Raw genomic sequence first — 25,896 nt, 5'->3', positions numbered from 1 at the left:
GTGGTTCGAGCTCCGGTGATAATTCTAGTGATGTTGCTTGCGATATTTCTCCTTCCGGTAATGGTAATGTGCGATCTTCGACTGTTGTTGAGCGAGAATTAGATGGTGAAATTTTGAGGGGGAGTTCGTCGGATAATTTGGGTCGTGGTCATCGTGAAAAACGTACTCCTTCGTGGCATCGGAATTATGTTACTCATACTATCATTTCTGAAAATATAGACCCATCTACATCAATTGTCGTCCCTCCTCAATCACATTCCTTAGGTAAACCTTTCCCTATAGCTTGTCATGTTGAATATAATCGTTTTTCTAACAGACATAGATGTTTTCTGGCGACGATCACTAAGGGAAAGGAACCGTCTTCATTCAAAGAGGCGGTTAAAGACGTCGGTTGGCGTAAGGCTATGCAAGATGAGATTGATGCTCTAGAACGCAATGGCACATGGACCATTGTGGATCTTCCTCCAGGCAAGAGGGCCATTGGTTGTGGTTGGGTGTACAAAATCAAGTACACCGACAAGTCAAAGGTGGAACGTCTCAAGGCTCGTTTGGTTGTTCGTGGCAACCGTCAGGTTGAAGGTGTTGATTATAATGAGACGTTCGCTCCGGTTGCAAAGATGACTACGGTACGTGTTTTGTTATCTGTTGCAGTTTCTTTTAATTGGGAGTTGCATCAGATGGATGTTCATAATGCCTTTCTTCATGGTGATTTGGAGGAAGAAGTATATATGCAATTACCTCCAGGGTACGGTACTTCGACACCTGGCAAAGTTTGCAGGTTGGACAAATCCTTATACGGCTTGAAACAAGCCCCAAGACAGTGGTTTGCAAAACTGTCCAGTGCTCTACGAGGTTCTGGGTTTAAAAACTCATATGCTGATTACTCTCTATTTAGCTATGTACAGGGCAATGTCTATTTGCATGTTCTTGTTTATGTCGATGACTTGATAATTGCAGGCAACTCTCATGATGCCATAGTTCGTTTTAAAGCCTATTTGAGCAAATGCTTCTATATGAAGGATTTGGGTTTGCTTAAGTATTTCTTGGGCATTGAGGTTGCTCGGAGTCCAGCGGGCATCTTTCTCTCACAACGAAAGTATGCTCTTGATATTTTGACCGAGGCAGGAATGTTGGGTGGTAAACCCATTGATACTCCGATGGAGCAGAATCATCGTCTTGCACATGCCTCCGGTGAGCCGTTTGCTCATCCGGAACAGTATCGTCGTTTGGTTTACTTGTCGGTCACTCGACCGGAGTTGAGTTATTCAGTGCATGTTTTGGCACAGTTTTTGAGTGTTCCACAGATTTCTCATTTGGATGCGGCCATTCGTGTCTTGCGCTATCTTAAGGGTAGCCCGGGACAAGGTATTTTATTGCGACCTACGACAGATTTACGCTTGACGGCGTTTTGTGATAGTGATTGGGCGGCATGCCCGTTGAGTCGCCGTTCATTGTCAGGTTATTTTGTTTTCTTAGGTCGTTCCCCTGTTTCTTGGAAGACTAAGAAACAGCCCACTGTAGCCACATCCTCATCTGAAGCCGGATACAGGTCTATGTCTCTCACTTCTCGTGAGTTGAAATGGTTGAAAATGTTGTTGTTTATTCTTGGTGTTAAGCATTCAAAGCCTATGCAGTTGTTTTGTGATAATCAGTCGCCTTTGCATATAGCCAAGAATCCGGTATTTCATGAGCGTACAAAGCATATCGAGGTAGATTGTCATTTTGTTCGTGATGAGTTGATAAACGGTAATATTTCTACCTCATATGTTTCGACAGGTCATCAGTTGGCAGATATTCTCACCAAGGCTCTTGGACGTCAACAGTTTGGTTTTCTTTTGCGCAAGTTGGGCATTCGTGATTTACATGTTCCAACTTGAGGGGGAGTATTAGAGTTTGGTTTGTTATATTTATGTTATATTGTATATTTGGCAAGTCTATCTTGTTAGGAGTTTTATGCAAGTTAGGTATTCTATTGTATTGAGTATATATTTGTGATTAATAGAATACAGAAGGCTAAGCCGTTTTCTCCACAATATTCTTGAGTTTATCAGTTAAATTTTTGCGTAATGTATTGTCATTTTTTTATAAAACTTTATCATCAAATATTAAACATCTTTAGATTTTGCAATGAGCCGTAATAAATTATGTCAATCATACTAGTTATCGAAATACTTCTATTGTTGCCAATTTTTATGGAAGTTACTTTTGTTTGATGTTTGAACATAAAGTCAAAAAAGTGAAAAGTATGTAATTTGGTGAAGAATCAATTTTTGATGAAGTCATTTTTATCTATTCTATTTGAATATTAATGTCAAGAAACAGAAAATTAATTTGGGGAAAAAAATAATAATAATTGATATTTTTCAGAAAAAAGTAATAATAATTGATATTTTTCAGAAAAAAGTAATAATAACGAAACAAAGACTTAAAAATGAACTTTCCTCAAAAAAAGAAAAAAAAAAGAACTAAAACGAACTAAAAATTCCTCAAAAAAAGGAAAAAAAAAAAAGAAATGAACTAAAAAGAAAGTGTTCTTGTGGAGATTCGAACCGCTGACCCCTCAAGCCTAAGAGAAAATTTTATACACCTGCTTTTTACCGCTGAAGCACCGTTGGTTCTTAAATACTATGCATTGTTTAGGGTATATATTTTATTTTAAAGGAGGCTTTTTTGTAAACAGATTTTTTTTTTTTTTTTTAATTTTTCTGGGGGTAGCACGTGTCCCCCCAGGTCACAACGTAGATCCGCCAGTGTATATATATATATATATATATATATATGTATGTATTTTTTTTTGAAAAGGTAAGAAAAAATTAATATTAGGAAGCTTCACAAGGAAAAAAAAAAGGATGATATTGTATTTTTCTGTATTAAAATTTTCCCCTCACAAATCACCCTAATACCCAAATATTAAAATGACCACTACTCTCTCTATCCCTATTTTTTTGCCCCATTTGACTGTGCATCATTCTCCAAGACGCGTATTAAAACGTCTATATCTTTATTTTTAAACACGTAAAAAAATAAAAACGTGATATTAATAAAATAAAAATGAGACGAATCTAACAAAATCACTCATATTAATTATCTTTTATAAATTAACGGTAATTTATGGTCAAAAGTTCTTAAGATTTGACCCTAGAAATGGCGATGGAGCACAAATAAAGGGACAAAGGGAGTACAATAACGTTATAATGCTACTCAAGACCTCAACCAAATATAGAGGTGGTCATTGGGCGGCCCGGGCCAGGTTTGGGTCGGGCCGAAGCTAAAAAATTATGCCTACATCTCGGGGCGGGATTTTTGTGTCCAAACCCGCCCAAAATGGTCGGGCCATGCGGGTTTTTCAGGCCAATTTCAGACCGGGCTTAAATAATCAACTAAATATGCGTAAAAGCGTATTCCCAAACCCGCCCAATAAAATTAGTTTTTCGGGCTGGACCCGATCAATTTCGGGTCGGAAAAAGCTACCCAAAACCAGCCTAAAACTGAGTCGGGTCGGGCTGGGTCTGCGTTAACCTTGATCACCTCCAGTCCAAATACTTCGTATTCAACGTCGAACCACTTATCACTCTATCAGCCTTCACGCCAAAATCCAAAACAGAAAAAACACTTGCACACCAACTGTTCGACAAAAAGCCTAACAGAAGAAAAAACAGAGCAAGCTTCATAAATTTTCAATACCTCTATTTCATCGAACCAATTTCTTCTCCTTGCATTCAATTAAAAGCAGAGGAACTTTTTTTCAATTGGATACACAGCAATTGTAAGTCTATCATGCCCAATTTAACTTCTTTTGTTTTCGGTCGAGCCATTTCAGAAATCCAGTCTAGTAGGGAAACTAAATCCATTAAAATTCTATGTACAATTGTATTAAAGGGTAATTGGAACCAATTTTTAAAACCCCAAATTGGTTCAAATTTGAGTTCAGTAAAAGTTGAGAAAATATTATCACATCTTTCATTAGATTATTATGATTCATGGGTATTTTATGAATGGGTTGAAAAGATTCCTGGGTATAAACATTCCCTTGAATTTACTTGGTCTATGATTCATTTGCTGACAAAACACAACCACTTTAGAATTGCACAGAATTTGCTTCAAAAAGTTGCTCTTAAGAATTATTTATCATCCCCCACTGTTCTGAATGCCCTTGTGGGTGCCCATCATGACCCGGCTTCGAATTCGCAAATTTTGAGTTGGTTAGTGATATATTATGTTGATTCTAAGAGGACCCAGGATGCTATTCAAGTGTTTGAGTACATGAAAATTAATAGAATTAAACCTCATTTACATGCTTGTTCTGTACTTTTGAGCTCTCTAGTGAAGGTGGGATTGACTGCTACCATGTGGAAAATGTACAATATAATGTTGAAACTTGGGATTGATCCTAATATTCATGTGTATAATGTGTTGCTTCATGGTTGTTGCAAGTCTAAGGATGTGGAAAAGGCGGAACAGTTGTTGAATGAGTTGGAATTGAAGTGTATATTGCCTGATCTTTTCACCTATAATACACTGATTTCTTTGTATGTGAAGAATGGTAAACACTATGAAGCTTTGTCTGTTCAATACAAGATGGAAAATGCTGGTGTGGCACCCGATATTGTGACTTATAATTGCCTATTATTTGGATTTTGTCGGGAAGGTAGGATGAGGGAGGCTTTGAGGCTTTTTAATGATATCAAGGGTGCAAAACCTAACCTTGTGACATATACCACTTTGGTTGATGGATATTGTCGGGCAAATGACCTAGAGGAAGCATTGAGATTGTGCCAAGTTATGGAGGCTAAAGGTGTCTATCCATCGGTTGTTACTTACAATTCGATTCTACGTAAACTTTGTGAACAAGGGAAGTTAAGGGATGCAAATAAGCTTTTGAATGAGATGAGCAAGAAGAAGGTAGAGCCTGATAATGTTACTTGCAATACATTGATAAATGCTTATTGCAAGATAGGAGATCTGGAATCTGCCCTAAAGGTCAGAAACAAGATGTTAGAGGGTGGGTTGAAGGTTGACCAATATACCTTTAAGGCACTTATACATGGTTTCTGCAACGCTAAAGAGATAGATAAAGCAAAAGAGCTGCTTTTTGATATGCTTGATGCGGGTTATTCTCCAAGTTTTTGCACTTATTCGTGGATTGTAGATGTTTACTGTCACCTGGATAATGAAAAGGCAATAGCAATACTGCCAAATGAGCTTGCAAAGAGAGGTCTATTTGTTGATATCTCAGTGTATCGAGCTCTTATTAGAAGTCTGTGTAAAAAAGACAGAACTGAATGGGCTAAAATAATTTTTGATTGCATGGAAGAGAAAGGAATCAAGGGAGACAGTCTTGTATACACTAGCTTGGCATTTGCCTACTTTAAAGAAGGGAAGAGAAGGGAGACCTCAGAGTTATTAGATGAGATGTACAAGAGTAGGTTAAGTGTAACATTGAGAATATATAAATGTTTTAGTGCTTCAAAAGCAAGCGAGAGCAACTTATTAGACGTCTTTTGGAATCACTTGTTGGAAAGAAAGCTTATCTCAAAGAATGTTTACAAGCACATGCAAGACCTGAATTGACCTCCCATTGAGCTAAGTGACTTTTGTATCCTGGCATTTCAATGCAGCATGTCGAAATTGGACAGGGATACGGATACCCTTTTCTGGAAAAGAATGACGGGATATAAGTAATTTTGCTCTGTGTTCATTCAAGCTTTCTAGCTCAACTACCTTCTTTACTGGTGTAGGTAATATAAATTATTGTACTACCTAAATTAGTACAGTTATTAGTCTTACGAAATTATATGAAGTTATGAAGATCTCTTTTATTTATAGAAAATTATTCAAAGTCTAGAGTGAATCTTATAGTGCAGTACCCCGACCACCGCCAAAACGGTCCTGTCCTTGTGTCTTTGTGAGCTTTGCTGTTTTATCTATATCAAACCTAGACGAAGAACAGTTTATTTTATTTCATTTTTAATATTTTATAATAGTCATTTTCTGGGATCTCTACGAACAGTTGGTATGCTAAAAGCTTTTTACTTTGTTTTAAAGCTTACATTCATATAATTTGTCATGGAGTATTTTATGCGCGGTATGGAATTGTTGTTGTGTCATACTCAATTACTCATCTAGCGTCATGGCTAAATTTACGATAAAATCACGAGTCAATATGTGCTACTCGTATTGGTTTTTAGGTAAAATCACGTGTCGGTAGCGTAGTATGTCGATAGTATAAATGACTATGTTAGTATATCTGTCTTAAATGTATATTTCTGTTGAAGCTTATGTACAAATTTGCATGTTCTATTTCGTTTAAGAATTGTTAATTTTTTGTGTCAAAAATGGAATTGTTACCCCTTGTTAGCTTCAATGGCAGCAAGGAGTTGCTGTATTGTTTCCTAGGCTGTTATTTGCTCAAGTTTTATTCTTCAATTGTGGATAGTACTTTCTGTTTTTGGAGTATGTAACTGTAATTCTTTCCTTATCAGGTATTGTGTTGATCAGTGGTTTCTTCTAGGTGACCAAAGCACCAAACTATGTAATAACTTGTGGAGGAAAGCCAATAAACTTTCAAATGGGAATCAAGATAGTAACAGATGATTCAGAAATTAACTCTTACAAGTCTTTTATCTATCAAGGTGTAAAATAGTGTCTTCATGACTGTGTTTACCTATATGGTCAAGGTGCGAAAGATACAGATATAGCTAAACTTGTAAAGATGTGGGAGTAAAAAACAGGAGCAAGAGAAAGAAAGTTATATGGTTTTTCTGCCCAATAGATGTATGCAATTTCTTAAGGAGTACAAGCCATTATAGTATGACCTATTTGTGGCTTCTGGTGAGGGCCATGGAGCTTCCAACATGGTAATTTATCCTACCTTCTTGCTCACTTATTTAATAATTTCCCATGTCTGGCAAGATAACAAATTGTATTTTGGGGAATCACTGTGAATGCTTCACTTATGGTATTAAGGCTTTGATTGATTGACTGTGAATACTTCACTTATCAAATTTATGCACTTTATGTGTCCAATGAATATATATTGGTTGAACAAAATTAGGTAGTTTTGTTCTAACTACTCCAATTTGCTATGCGCGTCTATTTAACATTTCCTTTGTTTTTGTTATTCGTAAGTGAAAATTGTCTTTCCTTTGGAAGAGTTTCTGTATATGTTGTAGTAAGGGCACATATCCAAATGCCCAAATGAATCAGTAGGCACTATAGCCATATTGTACTCAGAACTTTTATGGTTGGATGAAGCTATCAATTGCTGTAAGAAAATGATGTATATCATTAATCAACCTTGTATAGCTGTCCAATCTATGAACTTGGTGAATCAAAGTTTATCGAGACTTTGTTAAGAGCAATGTTTACATTCCCTTTTGGCAAGTCAGGTGTAATTTTGTCTAATACTAGGACGCTCCCTGCAAGAACAGTCTGTGAATGTGGATAGGGTTACATGGTCGAAATGTTTTAAAAGAAGTTAAGAAAATTATCTTAGTTTTCTCCCCTTTTTGTTTATTAAGCTATTGTTGGGAAATGTAATGTTGCATGTACTGCAAAGGATAGAAGGAACACTCTTCTATCTAAATCTGATTTGGCAAAGAATAACTACTATGTTTCCTATATCCTTGATGTTGGAGATCTGAGGATATCAAATAAGTTTCCTGATATCATTGACAAGATAAAAGGTTAGTTGTGAACTGTATGATTTTTATATGTCTTAGTTTGATTACTTGTACTTTAGAGAAATCTTGGTAAAACGTATAGAATTTCTACTTGGCTTCAGCTCTTAAAGTTAGTTGTAGGAGGCCTCCTTTTTTTTTTTTTTTTTTTTTTTTTTTTCTCTTCTCCCTCTCATGGTATATTGACATTGAAGTGAATTTTTTTGATAAAGACCGACTTAGGTTTATTGCAAACAATGCAATAATGGCATCAATGGGAAGTCAAACTTGTTATGGTTGGTTTGTTTAAAATGTGAGTTTTCTTACCTAGGAGGGCAACAATTTTTTGCTGTGTTTGCTTGAGTGCAAGAATATATGAATTAGAGCAGTATGGATTATTACTAGAAGAGCGCTTCTTGCTAATTTATTGCAAGACAATAAATAGCTACCTTCAAAAAAGTGAAATTTCAATGCTCTTATACAAGATTTTACCAAGAAAAAACTATAGTTGGTCTTGCACTCTTGCCTTTGACATTTGTAATATTCCTTCTATTTGAAGTGTTAGGATTTTATGTTGGTTCTTTATATTCTGCTGTCCACAAATCATATTATATATGCTTGTAATGTTAACAACTGTAATCTTTTTCTATTTCGTATTTTAATGAGCAGGCAGTTGGTTATCTTCATTATTGCTTTGCAATGTGTTCGTTATATTCTGTATTTCTGTTATTAATTCATCTTTTGAATTATCTGAATTTATATGTCTATCTTTCTACTATTTCACAACACAACAAACCACACCACATGTACAATTTTTTTTTTCCTTTTTACCTGCTTTACTTTCTAATGACGGTTATAGACAGTTATGTTCTCTCTGGTTATATATAAGCAGGCATTTTATATCTTACCATTGAATTAGCAAACATTTTCTTAAGTCCATGTGTATGCCTAGCTTCTTCTATTGTTCGTTTTGAACAGTTCTGCCCTTGCATCCTTTATCTGATGCTGCAATATTAATATTATCTTGGATGTTGACTAAGATATGGGAAGACGTCCATGTTGTGACGAAGAAGGTGTTAAGAAAGGACCCTGGACTCGTGAAGAAGATCAAAAACTCCATTCGTTATGGTGCTGCGAGAGAGGGAGATTCGAGGTTTGGGGCTCTTGTTTTTTCATCAATTCATCTCGTGCCGCCATCGACATTTCTACTGTGGATGCCACCGCCGCCGTCAAGGTTCTCTTCTTCTTCTTGATTGTTTGTTCATATTGATGATTTCTGGTGATATATTTGATCTATTTGATTTTGGATTACTGAGTGTTTTTGGAAACCCTAGAATTCAACTAAATATAAATTCAAGAAAAATATGACAAAAGTTAAAAATTGGAGAAGTACCCAACATTTTATTAGCACACACAATTTTGGAAATCTTAGACAATAATGTACATAGGTAATTGCTACTTATTGTAAATTTTTTGTTTATTTAGTGAGAAATTCGAAATCAATTAATTCTGATTCATTTAGCTATACTGGGGTAATTTTTAGCTATAAGATTTCTGCTAATGTGAAATATACCAAGGATTAGAAAATGCTAATGGGAATAACCTTCAGCATCAAAATGTTTGGCTGAAGTACAATTACTTGAAAGAACAATTTACATCAACAAGAAAACAAAAGCAACTCCAGAGTATTATACTTTTGGTCACCTATTTTAGTCAGAAAACTACACCAGAACAGCTGCATGCTTTAAAGAATCTATATGAACTCAAATTCAGCATAATGTCTACAGGATTACAAAACATAGCATCGCAGTCTCTCAAAATTAAATAGGAGGTCAAACGATGGACCATTTTTGGCACCTGTGCATTAGCTCTTTGGTTTCCCGAAAGTTACATACAAATACGACAATTTCAGACAAACTTTATTTATTTATTTATTTATTATTATTATTATTATTATTTTATTTTTTTTTTTTTTAATTTTATTATTATTTTTTTATTATTATTATTATTTTCTATAAAGTTTTTACTACCCATGTTTAGGAGACAAAATAAGATGAGCCAAATACAGCCTTAATGATAAGAGATATGATTGTCTATCGGTCTTGTACAATTTTTAGAGGTTAATATTTTGTCATATGAACTTGTAATGTGTCAACTAAAGTCGGAAAGAGATAGTAGTTTGATAATGTAGTGGTCGTGTTTATATGGACAATGTCGAGTTTAATGTGGCATAGTATGTGATTGATAGGCATCAACGATCATTGGTGAAAATGGAAAAGCATGCTAGGAGCAAAAAAAGCCTTATGCCGAAGTTAGGTGAGGATGAAAATGACGAGAGTAGAAATAGGCCATAAGATGATTTTATGATTAATCTCTCTTGTTTTGGTGAGTGTATAATAAAGGGGTGCACGAGAGAGGAGAGAAAGGTGCAATGTGAAGGAAGAAATGAGACAGGGCTGAGCTGAAGCTCATTAGTCATTTTGCCAGCAGTCTTGAGAGTTATTGATAGAGAAGATGAGGGTGAATTGAAGGTGGAAGCTTGAGCAACCTGTTTATGTATGGTATTGCTAAATATTCTCTCTGTTTTTATTAAATTTTTGTAATAAGAGTGAATTTTTCCTTGAGCTACAACAATGGAATATACTTATTTAATATGCTGTTAGTTCAAGTTTAGATGAAGAAATGATATTATCGAGTTACTGAGGGAATATTAACCACTACCTTTTTCTTCTCAAAAGCAAAAAGCATAAAATATTTTCTCATTTCTCGAAATTCATATATGTATATTATAAAGCATGTTTGGAAGATTTTTTTTTTTTTTTTTTTTTCCCATTCAATAGGGTATCTGGATTTGAGTAAAATGATTTCTGAAGCACAATGCATATATCCTATGAACAGATTCAAGTCATTCAACACTATATCACTTAAAGAGAATTAATTGGAGAGTCTATTTATTTATTGAGGGAGCCAGGAAGATTTGACAAGGTTTAGTGATAAAAAAAGTTGAATTTTTGTAAAAATTTCCTCACATCATAATCCTTTGTTGCTACTGAACGCTCTCATGGAAAATCTAGACACTCCGGGGATGTTATGCATATGATTGATACAATTAAACATTTATTGACTGGGATAAGCAATCCTTAATTTTTCTGAATTTGTAGACTGTATGCTGGTGTTTCTGATGCTCTAAGATTTACAAGCTCAAGATATATTCATCACAAAACAGGTAGTTCCTATCCCTGTCAATATATAAACATAAGAGAAAAGGTTAGATGAATCTTTGAAGTACCTCTCAGACCACTAAAATCAATATAATCATATGCGTGGCTTGCCGGTTATTCACAGGTTGCTTGTGTTCATGTTTAACTTTGGCCTGATCTCATTTTGCTGATTTCTTTTGCAATACTACTGTTGTAGCTTTTTTTTTTTTTTTTTTTTTTTTTTTTGAAGAATACTACTGTTGTAGCTGGATGTTGCCATAAACTTGGGAAATTGTGGTGGTCCTGTCTTTAGTGCCAAAGGCAGTTGTGTAAGCATTGCATTTCAATCAATGAAACTGAAAGTATTGGTTATGTTATAAACTTTGCAAGCTTATAAAAAGGAGAGAGAAAGAGATAAAGAGATTACTTTTAAGAGACCATATCAAGAGTGTACTTGGGATATGGAATACAAAACACTTCAAAAGAGTTACTAAAGAAGGTCAATGGGGGGTTTGGGAAAATCATTCAAACCGTAAAATAGAGTTATAGGGAGGGAGGAAGAGGGAACAAGAAGGTTGGGAGGAGGGGGGGGGGGGGGGGAAGAAGGATAAATGAGACAAGGAAAAGGGACAAATAGTAAGGAGCCTTCAGATTTGATGTATTTTTTGACGGGTAATTTGAATGCGTGGAGACCGAATGACATTAATGAGGCTACCAAGATGCCTGAGAAGAGGAAAGAAGAAACTGAGATTAGGTTGTTGCTGCTAGGTTGTTTCAGAAGATGTCTAAGCAGGCAGGAGAGAAGGGAAAGGAGGTGGTGGTTTGATGTAAAGTAGTTTGGTTTCTAATACTAGTGTTAAGAAGGTTGGTTATAGGGGAAAATATGGGATTCTAAAAGGAATTCTAGCTTTTCTGAGAGAGTGGGAGATCTTAAAGGATTTCTAACTTTCTAAGGGTCACATACCATTTTAATTCTTTCAATAAGACTCTAAACTAATCTGTATATTCAATTGTCAGTTTATGTGCATCAATAACTAACATCCTTTTCATTTTCAATTTTAGAGCAGTGGTATATCTTTCTTTTACATTAAGTGTGATTAGAAATATTGTGAGATTTGTATATTTCATCACCAAAAGTTAGTTATTATATATATATATATATATATATATATATATATATATATATATATATATATATATATATATATATATATATATATTGTAATTTCTTTTTATTGGTTAATACAAGTATATAAATTGTTGCTTTCTTCATTTGATTGTTGTATTCTTCATTTGATTGTTCATTGTTGTATTCTTCATTTGACAGGTTTTGGGGATTTCTAATGATGAAAGGTACTGTGGATTATGAATAAATGATTGATAGATTATAGTTGAGAAAATTCTTTAGTTAATTAATTGTACATAGTTGTTCATAGATTTTGTCAAAGATGTCATTGTTTGAGCAGCTTCTTGTATACATTAACGATATTACATTCCTTTTGTGGATTCGAGTTTATATTATTGTGCTATGTATGCTTACATTTGTTTTACTTTATGGGTTGTGGTGTCATGGTGCAGGCTTAGTGCATTATTGGGTCAATCAGGACTCACCTTTGCAGTCACACCTTAGTAATATGAGCTTTTTAAAGCAAATTTAGAGCTCTTTAAAGCAGTTTCTCTTATAGGAATTCGTGAATGTTTGGGTTTGGTTGCACCATTTAGTGTATGAATCATTGTATTTTGGTGCTTGCGCATTATGCTCCTAGGTGCATTATGTTTGACTTTAGTTTTGGTCCGATTATTGAATTGGAGTTCCTTTACTTTTGTGTAGGTTGATACATCTGGTGGTTAAATATCTCTCTTAGTATGACTTTCAGAATGATCCTCTTTCAGAAGTGAAAACTACTTGTGGGTCTCTTTTGTATGAAATTTCAGGTATGATACAAGCTAATTGCACTTCAGCTCTTCAAGGTTAGGATGTTATTTTTATCTTGTTTTCATCAGTCAGTAACTATGTTTTTTTGCCTACTATTTTATATAGATAATATAGGATGAAATGGGCAAGCCTGAAACAACTAGGGATATGATATCTGTTGTTTCAATGAATACTACAAGAAGGGGGGGTTGAATTGTAGTATGAGAGTTTAGCCAAACTTTTTGCGGAATTAAAATTAAGTTAGCTAAAGGAACTGAGAGATTAACTGAAGGAACTAAAGAATGCAAGAGAGATTTTACGTGGAAAACTCCTTGGCCCTAACAAGGAGAAAAACCACGACCACTTGGGATTTTGGGAAAAGAATCTTCACTATAATAGGGCAAATGATCCTATTACAAGCTAAAGACTCAAACTCAAGTTCCTCTACGAACTTGAGACCCTGATGAACAAGTCACCCAACTTGTTACTCTTCTCTTCTCTTTCTCTCTTCTCACTTCTCTGTTCTCTCTTCTCTTTCTCTTCTCTTTCTCTCTTCTCTTTCTCATACACAAATGTTCACTCGAACTTCCCCATTCCCCAATTACAACTCGAAAGAAAAACAAACTCTAGTATAAGAACATTTAGAACACTTTTATGAACTTGTATGGAATTGGACTCTTAACTCGATTAAAAGCTTGAAAACTTATGTGAGCAAGGACGAGTTTTTTCCAACAGAAATTATGAACTATTTATAGAGCAATAAACGCTTTGGAAAACTTCATTGTGCAGCAAACCCATTACGCCACTACTCATGCCCACTAAGAAGATCATGTCCCTTAATTTAAGGAACCATAAACTCCTCAATTTTGCAGAACCACGACTTGAAGAAGAACGTGGGAGAGTAGGCCGCAAGTTTTGGAAAACATGGAAGATTTTATTTTGTTAAAAATATTTTCCGAAAATCAGAAAAAGAAAAGAAAATAAAATCATATTTTCCGAAAATCAGAAAAGGATAAAATCTTTTTGTTTGAAAAGATAATCGTTAGAGAATAACAACTTTCCTAAAAATTAGCTAGCACAATGTTATCTTTTTAGACCAATTCCACACAGTAAATTCGAATGTAACTAACTCTCTTATACTTACATAAATCCTAAAATATGTAAAATATTTAGTCTTCATGTTTCTCTGATGAAGCTTCTACTCCGAGGCTTCTGTTCCTTGGAAGGAACTTCTCTTCTCTGGTGATGCTTCTTCTCTGAAGCTTCTGTTCCCCTTCTGTTCCCCTGAGGGAACCTTCTCTTCTCAAGTCTTCATTTCTGAAGCGCCAGTTCCTGTGAGGGAACTCTTCTTTTTGGATAACTTTGTTTCTGGCTTTCCTGTTCCTCATGGTATCTTTGCTCGACACTTAATTCTCCTAGTCTTTGCACTGATCACATACTCAAACAATCAAGCCTTTATTAGTATGTAAGTAAGTAAGGTTGTGTCATCATCAAAATCATTAAGTCCAACAATATTCCCCCTTTTTGATGATGACAAACAATCCAAACTTACTTACAAGGAAACAAAGATAATCCATCCTAAACTAAAGAAGGAAAATGCAAAAATATAATGCAATGCAAAAAGGGAACTACTTAATAAACATAAAGACAGAAAACAAAAAGAAGAAAAATTGCAAAAATGGAAAAACTTGTATTTACATATACCTGCCTGTAGAGATGTAGGCTTGCTGAGAAGACTTCGAACAGAGACCATAGAATGATTAAGTTTCCTTGGATAGTTTGCATCTTTTCCCCCTTTTGGCATTATCAAAAACCAACATACAAGCATAGTATACCATAACGCAGCACCATCAAGTGGTCTAGTGTTAAGACAAGAAGCATGCATATATAGAGAAAACATTCACAAAGCATATAGGCAAAAGCATTATAGACATTCATCATCCAAAACCGATTTAAAACATCGGCCAAATGTACCAAATTTGCAAGTTCAACAAAAGAAATTAAAGTGCCCAAAATATTACAGACCAAATTTAAAAAATTGTTTCCCAAAAACAAATAAACAGAAGTTTCATCAACATAAAAAGGCTGCAAGGAAAGAGAGGTTAGGAAGCAGTGCTCTGGTCATCACTAACAGCAAGATCCTCAAGCTTCTTGCTGATTTGAGACACGATGTCCTTCACTGTGGACTGTCTCCCCTGTTCTGAGCTTTTGACCAGTTTCTTCAGATCAGCATCAAGAGTGAGCACACTCTTCTCCAGTTCCTCCATCTTCACCGTTGACTGCTCTTGTTCCTTCAGCACCCTCTGGAGCATCTCCTTTAACTCCTTCACATCCTCGCTGGGAACCTTAGGTGGGGAACTAAATGCTGCAAAACCTGAAGTAGATGCATACTTGCCCAAAGTAGGAGAGGTGGTAACTTTCTGCAGTTCCTCCTGTACCCCAGTTATATCTATGCAGATAGGTGCTGGGGCCTCCTTTTTCTTCATCAACCTCAAACTCTTCCTTTTCTTCCTTCCCCCTGTCTCAATAACCTCTTCCACCTGCCTTTCCTCTTCCTCCTCTTGTTCCTGCAACTCCTGAACAACATTCCCTATGGCCTCTCCTGCCTGATCTTCTCCTACTTCCCCCTCAACTGAACCACCTACTTCTTTTGGCCTCCTTTCTTCCTGCACAACGTCAAAACACCCATCTACAACTTTCATCTTATGGTTTTCAAGGAAAATGGGTTGTATGTATTCGGTGTTTTTGAGGGGCAGGGGTTCTTTGTCAGCAAAGGAAATGCCAAACCTTTCAAACACATAAGTAAGTAGGTTACCATATCCAACCTTCCTGCCTTTAGGAACACAATGAGATAGGTGTTGGATCATGATAGAGGGAAAGTTAATTTGGATCTTTTTGGCTAGGCAGTAGATTAGGACAGAATCAAGCTTGTTGGCACTGTCTCTTTTGAGAGCGAGGGATTATGTCATTGAACACAAATTTTAGCAGGATTTTGTTAAGAGGGGTTAGGACATTGTGGTTTATGTAGGTTTCCTCCGGGTCACCTCCTAAATATTCCACTATTTCATCAATATTAGCATCAGGAATCGGGTTCCTTATCACATTATTTTTGAAATAAATATCATACCCAGTATTAGGCACATCAAACAATTCAGCCAGATACATAGCATCAAACTCAATAGCCTTCCCATACACATAGCAGTGAATAGTACCCTTAGAGTACTTAAAGCTTTTGCAAAAATCTTTCATAGCATCAACATACAAACTTCGATTAAAACACTCACCCAACAGATTCACCCAATTTTGAGCTTCAAGCAAATCCAACAATTCATAAAGCTTAACAGATTTACACCAAGGTAAATTAAGTGCCAAACCTGTCACAAAGTGATCGCTGATTTTCTCCTGTTTCTTCATAGAAGCAGGCTTGTCTCGATAGTCGACACCCATCTCCGAAACGCTTTCTTCCTCTTCTTGCATGTCCTCGATTTTTCTTTTTCGGGAAGAATTGGACTCAGTAGGAGATTCCTTCTTTTGAGGCTCAGGATTTCGAGTTTCGGGGATGATTTCCATGGTGATTTCTGGAATAGGGTTTGTGATTTCTTCGGCTTCAGTTTGGGTTTTTGGTGAGACAGACATTGGTGAGAAATTTTGATCGGAGTGATGAGAGAGAAGGTAATTTTTGAGTGGTGTAAATTTTGGTGAGGCTGACATGTTTTTATGGTGGAGGTAACTTGAGGGAGTGAATAAGTGAGGTGTCGTTTGGGAGGTGAGGTGAATTTAGTTGATTTGACACTCCTATTTAATGCTTAGGGAAACATAAACCGTGTTTCAAGAGAGTAATGGATGTGGGCAACTTTTGAACAAAAGATGATGATGAATTTTGATATATTCATCCGAATTTAGTGTTTAGATAAAAAAAAAATTGGAATTTTGAAGATCAGATAAACACAACAATTTTATCTTTTGAATTCAAATAATGAAATCACTTGCAAATACAACTTGATACACGGAACAATTCAACAAGGCTCATGCAATCAATTTTGGACTTCTAATATCTATGGCTTTCAAATTTACATGCCCATTAGTAAATGTTACTCCTGCTCACAACTTGCCTTAACTATGTAATTAAACATATAACACTTGTGCACAGTATACAATAGTTTAAGCACGTCAGTTTGAGTTTTCATACCTGAGGGAACTTGATGCATTTTTCTTAGTATAACTTAATCATCCCAAGTTCCATTCTCATCTTCTCATGCCTTTCTCTATTTAAGGGCTTAGTTAATATATCTGCAATTTGATTGTCAGTTTGGCAGAAATCTAACTTAATTAAACCCTTTTCAACATTATCCTTAAGGAAATGATGCCTTATATGAATATGCTTGACTCTTGAATGATGAACTGGATCTTTAGATATGCAAATTGCACTAGTGTTATCACAATAGATAGTAATGCAATTAAATTTAATACCAAAGTCACGCAACTGTTGTTTAATCCAAAGGACTTGAGAGCAACAAGCAGCTGCTGCTACATACTCAGCCTTTGCAGTAGACAATGCAACAGTATTTTGTTTATTGGAACCCCAAGAAACTAGACAAGAGCCAAGGAACTGAACCATACCTGAGGTGCTTTTCCTGTTGACTAAGTCACCAGCATAGTCAGCATTAGTAAATCCTCTAAGCATAAAGTCATCACTTCTAGGATAGAACAGACACAGGTTATCTGTTCCTTTGAGGTATCTCAAAATTCTCTTAACAGCCGTCAGATGAGATTCCTTAGGGTTAGACTGAAATCTAGCACACAATCCAACACTAAAAGAGATGTCAGGCCCACTGGCTGTTAGATATAGCAATGAACCAATCATACCTCTATAAGTCGTTTGATCCACATTTGTTCCTTGTGGATCATCATCAAGTCTCGTTGCTGTTCCCATAGGTGTGTGATTTGTCTTGGCATTCTCCATGTCGTACTTCTTCAGAAGTTCCTTGATGTACTTCTGCTGGTGAATCATTATTGCTTCTGCTGTTTGCTTTATTTGGAGTCCAAGGAAGAAATTTAATTCACCCATCATGCTCATTTCAAATTCACCACCTATTAGCTCAGCAAAGTACTTGCACAAACCATTGTTAGTAGCACCAAATATAATATCATCAACATAAATCTGTACTACCAACAAATCAGTTCCTCTAGATTTAAGAAAAAGAGTTTTATCAACCTTTCCCCTTTTGAAATCATTTTTCAGGAGGAACTTTGAGAGCCTTTCATACCAGGCTCTTGGTGCTTGCTTAAGCCCATAAAGAGCTTTACCAAGCTTCAAGACATGATTTGGAAATTTAGGATTTTCGAAACCTGGAGGTTGTTCTACAAACACCTCCTCATTTAAGAAACCATTTAGAAAAGCACATTTCACATCCATTTGATAGAGTTTGAAACCCATAAAAGAAGCAAAAGCTACTATAATTCTAATAGCTTCTAATCTAGCTACTGGAGCAAAGGTTTCATCGAAATCAATACCTTCCTGTTGGTTATAGCCTTTCACAACCAACCTTGCCTTGTTTCTTACAATAGTACCATGCTCATCCAGCTTGTTCCTGAACACCCACTTGAGCCCAATGATCTTCTTTTCCTTGGGCTTTGGCTCAAGGTGCCAGACTTTGTTCCTTTCGAACTCATTTAGTTCCTCTTGCATGGCTACTATCCAGTCAGCATCTCCCAAGGCTTCTTGATGATTTCGAGGCTCTAGGATGGACATAAATGCTTGGAACGCACAGAAGTTCCTCATTTGCGATCTGGTTTGAGTTCCTTTCCCAATGTCACTGATTATGAGATCAGTAGGATGGGAACCTTGATACCTGAACGACTTGGGATGAAATTCCCTTGCTGGAACTCCAATTTGAGGAGCTTTTTGTTCTGTTCCCTCTGCTTGTTCCTCTTCAGCTTGTTCCTCATTCACCTGTTCATCTTGGTGAGGAACGTCTTCATTCTCTTGAGGTTCTTCTTCTGCTGCAGGATGCTTTTCTTTGGCTTGCTTTTGATCTTCTTCTTCATCTTTGTCTCTGATCAATCCTATTTCAAAATCATTATCTTCTTCCTGTTCCTGTACACTCACAAACTGGTTAACTTCATCAAATATTATGTGAATGCTTTCCTCAACACACATTGAGTTCTTATTGTAAACTCTATAAGCTTTGCTATCAGAGGCATATCCAAGAAATATAGCCTCTTCACTTCTTTCATCAAATTTGCCTAGATTTTTCTTACCATTATTATGTACAAAGCACTTACAACCAAAGGCCCTAAGATGAGATATGTTTGGTTTCCTTCCCCTGAAAAGTTCATAGGGAGTCTTGTTGATGATGCTTCTGATTGTTACTCTGTTAAGAATGTAACATGCTGTATTCATGGCTTCAGCCCAGAAGTTCCTTGGCGATCCACTTGCAATCAGCATGTTTCTAGGCATTTCCTCAAGGGTTCGCTTCTTCCTTTCCACAACCCCATTCTGTTGGGGAGTTCTTGGAGCTGAGAAGTTATGGTTCATGCCATTTTCCCTGCAAAACTCATCGAATCTTGAGTTCTCAAATTCAGTTCCGTGATCTGATCTGAGATGGACTAGTGAGTGACCACTGATTTTCTGTAATTTCTTAGCAAAAGCAACAAACTCGTCAAAAGTTTCATCTTTTCTTGCAAGAAAAATAACCCAAGTGAATCTGGAATAATCATCAACAATAACCAAAACATATTTCTTGCCACTCCTGCTTTGAATTCTCATGGGACCACACAAGTCCATATGGATTAGTTCCAAAGGCTTTGTAGTGCTTACCATTTTCTTCAATTTAAAAGATGAACGAACATGCTTGCCTTTCACACATGCATCACAAACTTTATTCTGTAGGAACTTGATAATAGGAAGTCCCACAACCAAGTTCCTTGACCTTAGTTTGTCCAGTAATGAAAAGCTAGCATGTCCAAAACATTTATGCCATAGCAGGGGATCATCTTCAACAACACTCAGACATGTAAGGTTGTTCCTTGGGATTAAGTTGAGGTCTACAGTATATGTATTCCCTCTTCTTGTTCCTTCTAGAACAACCTTTCCTGATTTGTTGTTGATGATGTTGCAAGAATCAGAAGTAAAACTTACAGAGTTTCCCTTATCACAAAATTGTGATATACTGAGCAGATTGTGCATTAAGCCCTCGACCAGAACATATTATCAATGGAATGAGATTTTGATCTTCCAATTTTTCCTTTTCCAATGATCTCGCCCTTCTTGTTATCCCCAAAGGTTACTGTTCTTCCAGGGTAGTCTTCTAGTGAGAGGAATTTTGATTTATCACCTGTCATATGCTTTGAACACCCGCTGTCGAGATACCACGAGTTGTTCCCCCTCACTAGAACCTGCAAGAAAACTAAGCATTAGAATCAGGAACCCAGGTTTCCTTGGGTTCCTTTGACGTGGATGCAATATCAGACCCACACTTGTTTTACATTCTTTTTATTAGCTTCTTCTCTATTCCAACATTGACCATAGAGATGTCCAGTCTTACCACAAAAGGTACACATCTTCATGCTAGGAAGCTCAACACATTTCTTTTGTTTACCTTTTCTCTTGGTCATATAACCAAGTCCTTCTGTTCTTTTTCCTTGAGCTTCAGCAATCCATTTGGGTATAACTTTTGGGTCAATACTCCTATCCTTTCTAGCATTCAGTTCATTTTCAAGTTGATCTTTTTTATTCCTTAAAGTCGGAAGTTCATTTTTCAGATTTTCAAAATCAACATTGAATTTAAGCAACTGATCACTCGAGGAACTGCTAGAACTGATATCAGAATTCATGAGCTTATACTGAGTTAATTCAACATTCAGAAGAATACTTTCATTCTTGATTCTATCAGCTATCTCTTTTATGTGTTTATACTTAATATTCAGCTCTTGCAATTTGCTTTGGGACTTGGCATAAGCTGTTTCCAACCAAGTGCCATGTTCCTTGCAAACCTTAAGAGCCTTCTCACACTTATTCAGTTTCACACAAGTTTCTTTAAAGAATTCTTCTTCTTCTAGACACAAATCTATTAAGACATCTTTAGAGAGAGTTTTAAGCTGTTTAGGATCAAGAAATACCTCTTTGTGGAGTTCCTCAAGGTAAGCTTTTTCATCATCTGATTTGGCCATCAGACACAAATTGGCTGTCTCCTCTTCTGGTTGGTCATCCTCATCTTCTTCACTGTCAGAATCACCCCAAGCTGCTATCATGACTTTTCTCATGTCCGACTTTTGAAAGTTTGCTTTGCTGAATTTTTCCTTTCCTTGCTCCTTGCCCTTTCCTTTTCCTTTATCATTTTCCCAGAGGGGACAATCCCTGATAAAGTGATCTGGGGATCCACACTTGTGGCAGCTGTAGTCTTGGCATTGGAGTTCTTTTTCCCGAAGTTCCTTGAGGTGCGGCCTTTCTTGAATATCCTTTTGAACCTTCGAACGATCATGGCAGCTTCATCCTCATCCACTTCAGAGTCTTCCTCCTCTTCTGCTTTCAGAGCCAACCCCTTGTTCCTCATGGTTTCAGTGTTGACTCCAAGGTGTAGCTTATGGGTCATGAGAGAGCCAGCAAGTTGCTCTATGTTGAACTTGGTGAAGTCCTTAGTTTCCTGTAGGGCTGTCACCTTAGCTCTCCATCTCTCGTCCTGTGGAAGACTTCTGAGAACCTTCCTAACCTGCTCATCTGTAGGAATCTGTCTACCAAGGGAAACCAGCTCATTTATGATGTTAGTAAAACGAGTTAGCATCTCCTGGATAGTTTCCTTAGGTTGCATCTCAAATATCTCATACTTAGACATAAGTAGATCAATTTTTGAGCGTTTAACCTCATTAGTTCCTTCATGAGTAATCTGCAGCAAATCCCAGATTTCCTTAGCGTTCTTGCACCCCATAACACGATTGTGCTCATGAGGTCCAAGCCCGCAATGGAGCAATTTCACAGCCATAGCATTGATTTCCATCTTGTCAAAATCCTCTTTCTCATATTCAGACATGGGCTTAGGGATTACCTCATTTTGAGCGTTTGTCTTGGTGACTTCGAAATCACCAACTTCAATGACCCTCCATACTTGGTAGATCTCCGCCTTGATAAAGATCTCCATACGGTTCTTCCAGTAGGTATAGAACTTCCCGTTGAACATAGGAGGTCTTTGAGTTGAGTATCCTTCCTCGAGCTTTTCGTGAGTATTCATTTTCTCCAAGACCTTTCTTCTTCAGGGTTTCCTGATTCTCTTAGAAGTTAGGCCCTGATACCAATTGTTGTTTCAATGAATACTACAAGAAGGGGGGGTTGAATTGTAGTATGAGAGTTTAGCCAAACTTTTTGCGGAATTAAAATTAAGTTAGCTAAAGGAACTGAGAGATTAACTGAAGGAACTAAAGAATGCAAGAGAGATTTTACGTGGAAAACTCCTTGGCCCTAACAAGGAAAAAAACCACGACCACTTGGGATTTTGGGAAAAGAATCTTCACTATAATAGGGCAAATGATCCTATTACAAGCTAAAGACTCAAACTCAAGTTCCTCTACGAACTTGAGACCCTGATGAACAAGTCACCCAACTTGTTACTCTTCTCTTCTCTTTCTCTCTTCTCACTTCTCTGTTCTCTCTTCTCTTTCTCTTCTCTTTCTCTCTTCTCTTTCTCATACACAAATGTTCACTCGAACTTCCCCATTCCCCAATTACAACTCGAAAGAAAAACAAACTCTAGTATAAGAACATTTAGAACACTTTTATGAACTTGTATGGAATTGGACTCTTAACTCGATTAAAAGCTTGAAAACTTATGTGAGCAAGGACGAGTTTTTTCCAACAGAAATTATGAACTATTTATAGAGCAATAAACGCTTTGGAAAACTTCATTGTGCAGCAAACCCATTACGCCACTACTCATGCCCACTAAGAAGATCATGTCCCTTAATTTAAGGAACCATAAACTCCTCAATTTTGCAGAACCACGACTTGAAGAAGAACGTGGGAGAGTAGGCCGCAAGTTTTGGAAAACATGGAAGATTTTATTTTGTTAAAAATATTTTCCGAAAATCAGAAAAAGAAAAGAAAATAAAATCATATTTTCCGAAAATCAGAAAAGGATAAAATCTTTTTGTTTGAAAAGATAATCGTTAGAGAATAACAACTTTCCTAAAAATTAGCTAGCACAATGTTATCTTTTTAGACCAATTCCACACAGTAAATTCGAATGTAACTAACTCTCTTATACTTACATAAATCCTAAAATATGTAAAATATTTAGTCTTCATGTTTCTTTGATGAAGCTTCTACTCCGAGGCTTCTGTTCCTTGGAAGGAACTTCTCTTCTCTGGTGATGCTTCTTCTCTGAAGCTTCTGTTCCCCTTCTGTTCCCTGAGGGAACCTTCTCTTCTCAAGTCTTCATTTCTGAAGCGCCAGTTCCTGTGAGGGAACTCTTCTTTTTGGATAACTTTGTTTCTGGCTTTCCTGTTCCTCATGGTATCTTTGCTCGACACTTAATTCTCCTAGTCTTTGCACTGATCACATACTCAAACAATCAAGCCTTTATTAGTATGTAAGTAAGTAAGGTTGTGTCATCATCAAAATCATTAAGTCCAACAATATCACTTGAGCTTAAACAAGAATGCATAGAAGTATACACGAGAAAAGTTGATGTAGCTAACCACTCTGAGCTCAACTACAACTGGCTATATATTGATGATTCAAAGGTAGAACTTGTAGCCATTTATTCTGCAATTGGAGAACTACCATTACATATCACATATGGTAAAGTTGCTATAATTAATTTGAGAACTTGGTAGGATTAGTAACCTTCACTCCTTTTTAGAATGCTTGATCAGGTGTCTAATTTTTTAATGCTTTGTGTGATTCCGCGGTTGCTATTTCAATAATTCTTGCCAAAATTCTGTTTGAAGAAGCTGGAAGCCTGGTAGTGTTTCAGAAGTCCTTAAAGAAATTTTGTATGTCATTTATGAGATAGATTAAATAATTTTTCTTGTTGAGGTTATGGAATACTTCTGTTCATACACCCATGTTTTTTTTTTTTTTTTTTTTTTTTTTTTTTTTTTTTTTTTTTGATAGAACAACTTATGATTGTGAGCTAGTGGAGGATACTGAACTTTTTAATTGCCAAGCGGTTCATCTTGAATTCTTGACTGCAGGCTCATATTGAAAATTCTTATCTTTATGATTACCCTATAGTAATATGCCACTGAATCTTGCATATACGGGCAGAGAAATATGTTGGTACCATGCAGTTCAGCAGTTGATATTCAGAAAAAATTGAAGCTTAGGCTATGCTACAATTGGGGGTAATGAATTAAGGGAGTAATAAAAGTCAAACTAGAAAAAACATAAGTTATTAGAGGTGATGATATAGGAGATAAAGTTTTTACAAATGAAATATGGTAGTTGTAACTTGACACTTCGAGGAAATAAGAGATGGATGAATTAATACCCTTATAATGAAGGTAATATCGTAATAGTACCCTTTTGTTTACATCCACACCATCACTAGATAATCCTTGTACAATTACTCCATCAATATTTCATCCTTCTTTATATTCACTTTCATTTTTATCCCCTAACTTGTACGTTACCCTCAATCCAAGCACGTCTTTAATTGTTAGTCATCTCTCATCTAGTCATTTGAAGGACTGAAGCATTTAGGACTCCCCTGTAGCTGAATGGTGCAAAGGACATTCCCCGTCAAGCATAGCGCCTGTGTATTGTGTCTTTGGATTTTAAGTGAGGAGTTCTGGAAGAAGCAGGGAATATGCAGTAATTTTTTTATTTTATTTTTTTTTATTTTATTTTTTATTTTATTTATTTTATTTATTTTTTTTTGAAAAAAGAGAATATGTAGTATTTGTGTGCTAATATTAGGTTCTACGATAATGCTAAAGCTTGTTTTCTAATATTAAGATATCAAATAAAGGTGACTTCAACTTAGATTACTCTATTTTTTTCCCCCTCTATTCGTGCTATGAAGTATGAACTTTACTTGAGAATTTAGATATTGATTTAAATCACCACTTGATTAGTGCTTCCAGCTAATTTGTTGCTGGAACACGTATTCGACATCCCATTGTTTCTTTTTTTTTTAGGACAAATACTCCTTTTGTTTTAAATATTTGCTCCATTTTTCTTTTGAGGCCGTTTAAAAATACTTGCTTCATTTCCTTTTTTCGGAAAGGTTTAATAATATAATACTTAATTCATTTTTCACAACTAGTGGGACTTAATTTTATCACTTTTAGATTCTTTTTCCTCCAAATTACGTTCCACTAACCCCACTACCTCTGAAAATAGTATAGTGCACCCGGGTGCACCATGCGCATGGTGCACCCGGAAAGAACATTAGGCTTATTTTAAAGAACATGAGGGAAAAAAAAAAGAAAAAAGAACATACGAGCGTTTGAAAAAGAGCATGCTAGTATTTGAAAAAGAACATGCATAATAGTGTTCAACACAAGAACATGTTTGTGTTTGACAAAGAACATTGCCTCCGAAAAGAACATTAGGCATATTTTAAAGAACATGGAATAAAAAGAACATGTTAGCGTTTGAAAAAGAACAAGCCAGTGTTTGAAAAAGAACATGCTAGTATTTGAAAAAGAACATGCATATAATAGTGTTCAACAAAAGAACATGTTTGTGTTTGACAAAGAACATGACCTCCGAAAAGAACATTAGGCATATTTTAAAGAACATGGAATGAAAAGAACATGTTATTGTTTGAAAAAGAACAAGCTAGTGTTTGAAAAATTAACCTTGCTTGGTTATCTTCTAGTTGGCTTCAATTCATTACTATTCTTCTTTCTCCTCTAATTGTTCTTTTTTGAACAACTTGTACTTTATAGCTTTAATTAATTTTTTTTTTTTAAAAAAAAACCCCAAATTCACAAAATTAAACACTTTGACTTTTAAATTATATTGACGAAAAACAATTTGCATGTACAAAATTTATACTTACATTTTACTTGAGTCCACCATTTGTTTAAGTTTGAAGGTTGAATTGTTGAAATAAGTTCAATTTTTTTCTTGGGTTTCACTTTGAAGATGAACAATTTTGCTATTTTGAATTTTTTTTTGAAA

The 25,896-nt window shown here is 35.9% G+C and overlaps 1 protein-coding gene across 3 annotated transcripts; it reads left to right on the top strand.

Annotated features, from left to right (window-relative positions):
* Window positions 1-3,594: 3,594 nt before the first annotated feature.
* On the top strand, window positions 3,595-25,090 carry LOC145604946 (uncharacterized). Of its 3 annotated transcripts, none has more exons than XM_081660941.1 (7): window positions 3,595-5,738; window positions 6,483-6,857; window positions 8,699-8,892; window positions 9,907-10,884; window positions 12,186-12,211; window positions 12,690-12,793; window positions 24,444-25,090. In XM_081660941.1, the coding sequence occupies exon 1, from the start codon at window positions 3,778-3,780 to the stop codon at window positions 5,569-5,571; it is 1,794 nt and encodes a 597-aa protein (XP_081517067.1). In that variant the 5' UTR covers window positions 3,595-3,777; the 3' UTR covers window positions 5,572-5,738; window positions 6,483-6,857; window positions 8,699-8,892; window positions 9,907-10,884; window positions 12,186-12,211; window positions 12,690-12,793; window positions 24,444-25,090. The 3 variants fall into 3 exon arrangements, with proteins under 3 accessions (XP_081517067.1, XP_081517066.1, XP_081517068.1); XM_081660940.1 differs by lacking the exon at window positions 24,444-25,090 and adding an exon at window positions 12,900-12,945; XM_081660942.1 differs by lacking the exons at window positions 9,907-10,884; window positions 24,444-25,090 and adding an exon at window positions 12,900-12,945.
* Window positions 25,091-25,896: the final 806 nt, after the last annotated feature.

The sequence above is a fragment of the Chenopodium album genome, chromosome 22, assembly GCF_948465745.1.
Source record: "Chenopodium album chromosome 22, dcCheAlbu1.1, whole genome shotgun sequence".
NCBI lineage: Eukaryota > Viridiplantae > Streptophyta > Magnoliopsida > Caryophyllales > Amaranthaceae > Chenopodium > Chenopodium album.
The sequence above is the reverse complement of the archived record's forward strand: the minus strand, read 5'-3'. Positions and strand labels throughout refer to the sequence as shown.

Coding starts and splice junctions, on each gene's coding strand:
- LOC145604946 (XM_081660941.1), top strand. CDS start 3,778: ATGCCCAATTTAACTTCTTTTGTTTTCGGTCGAGCCATTTCAGAAATC.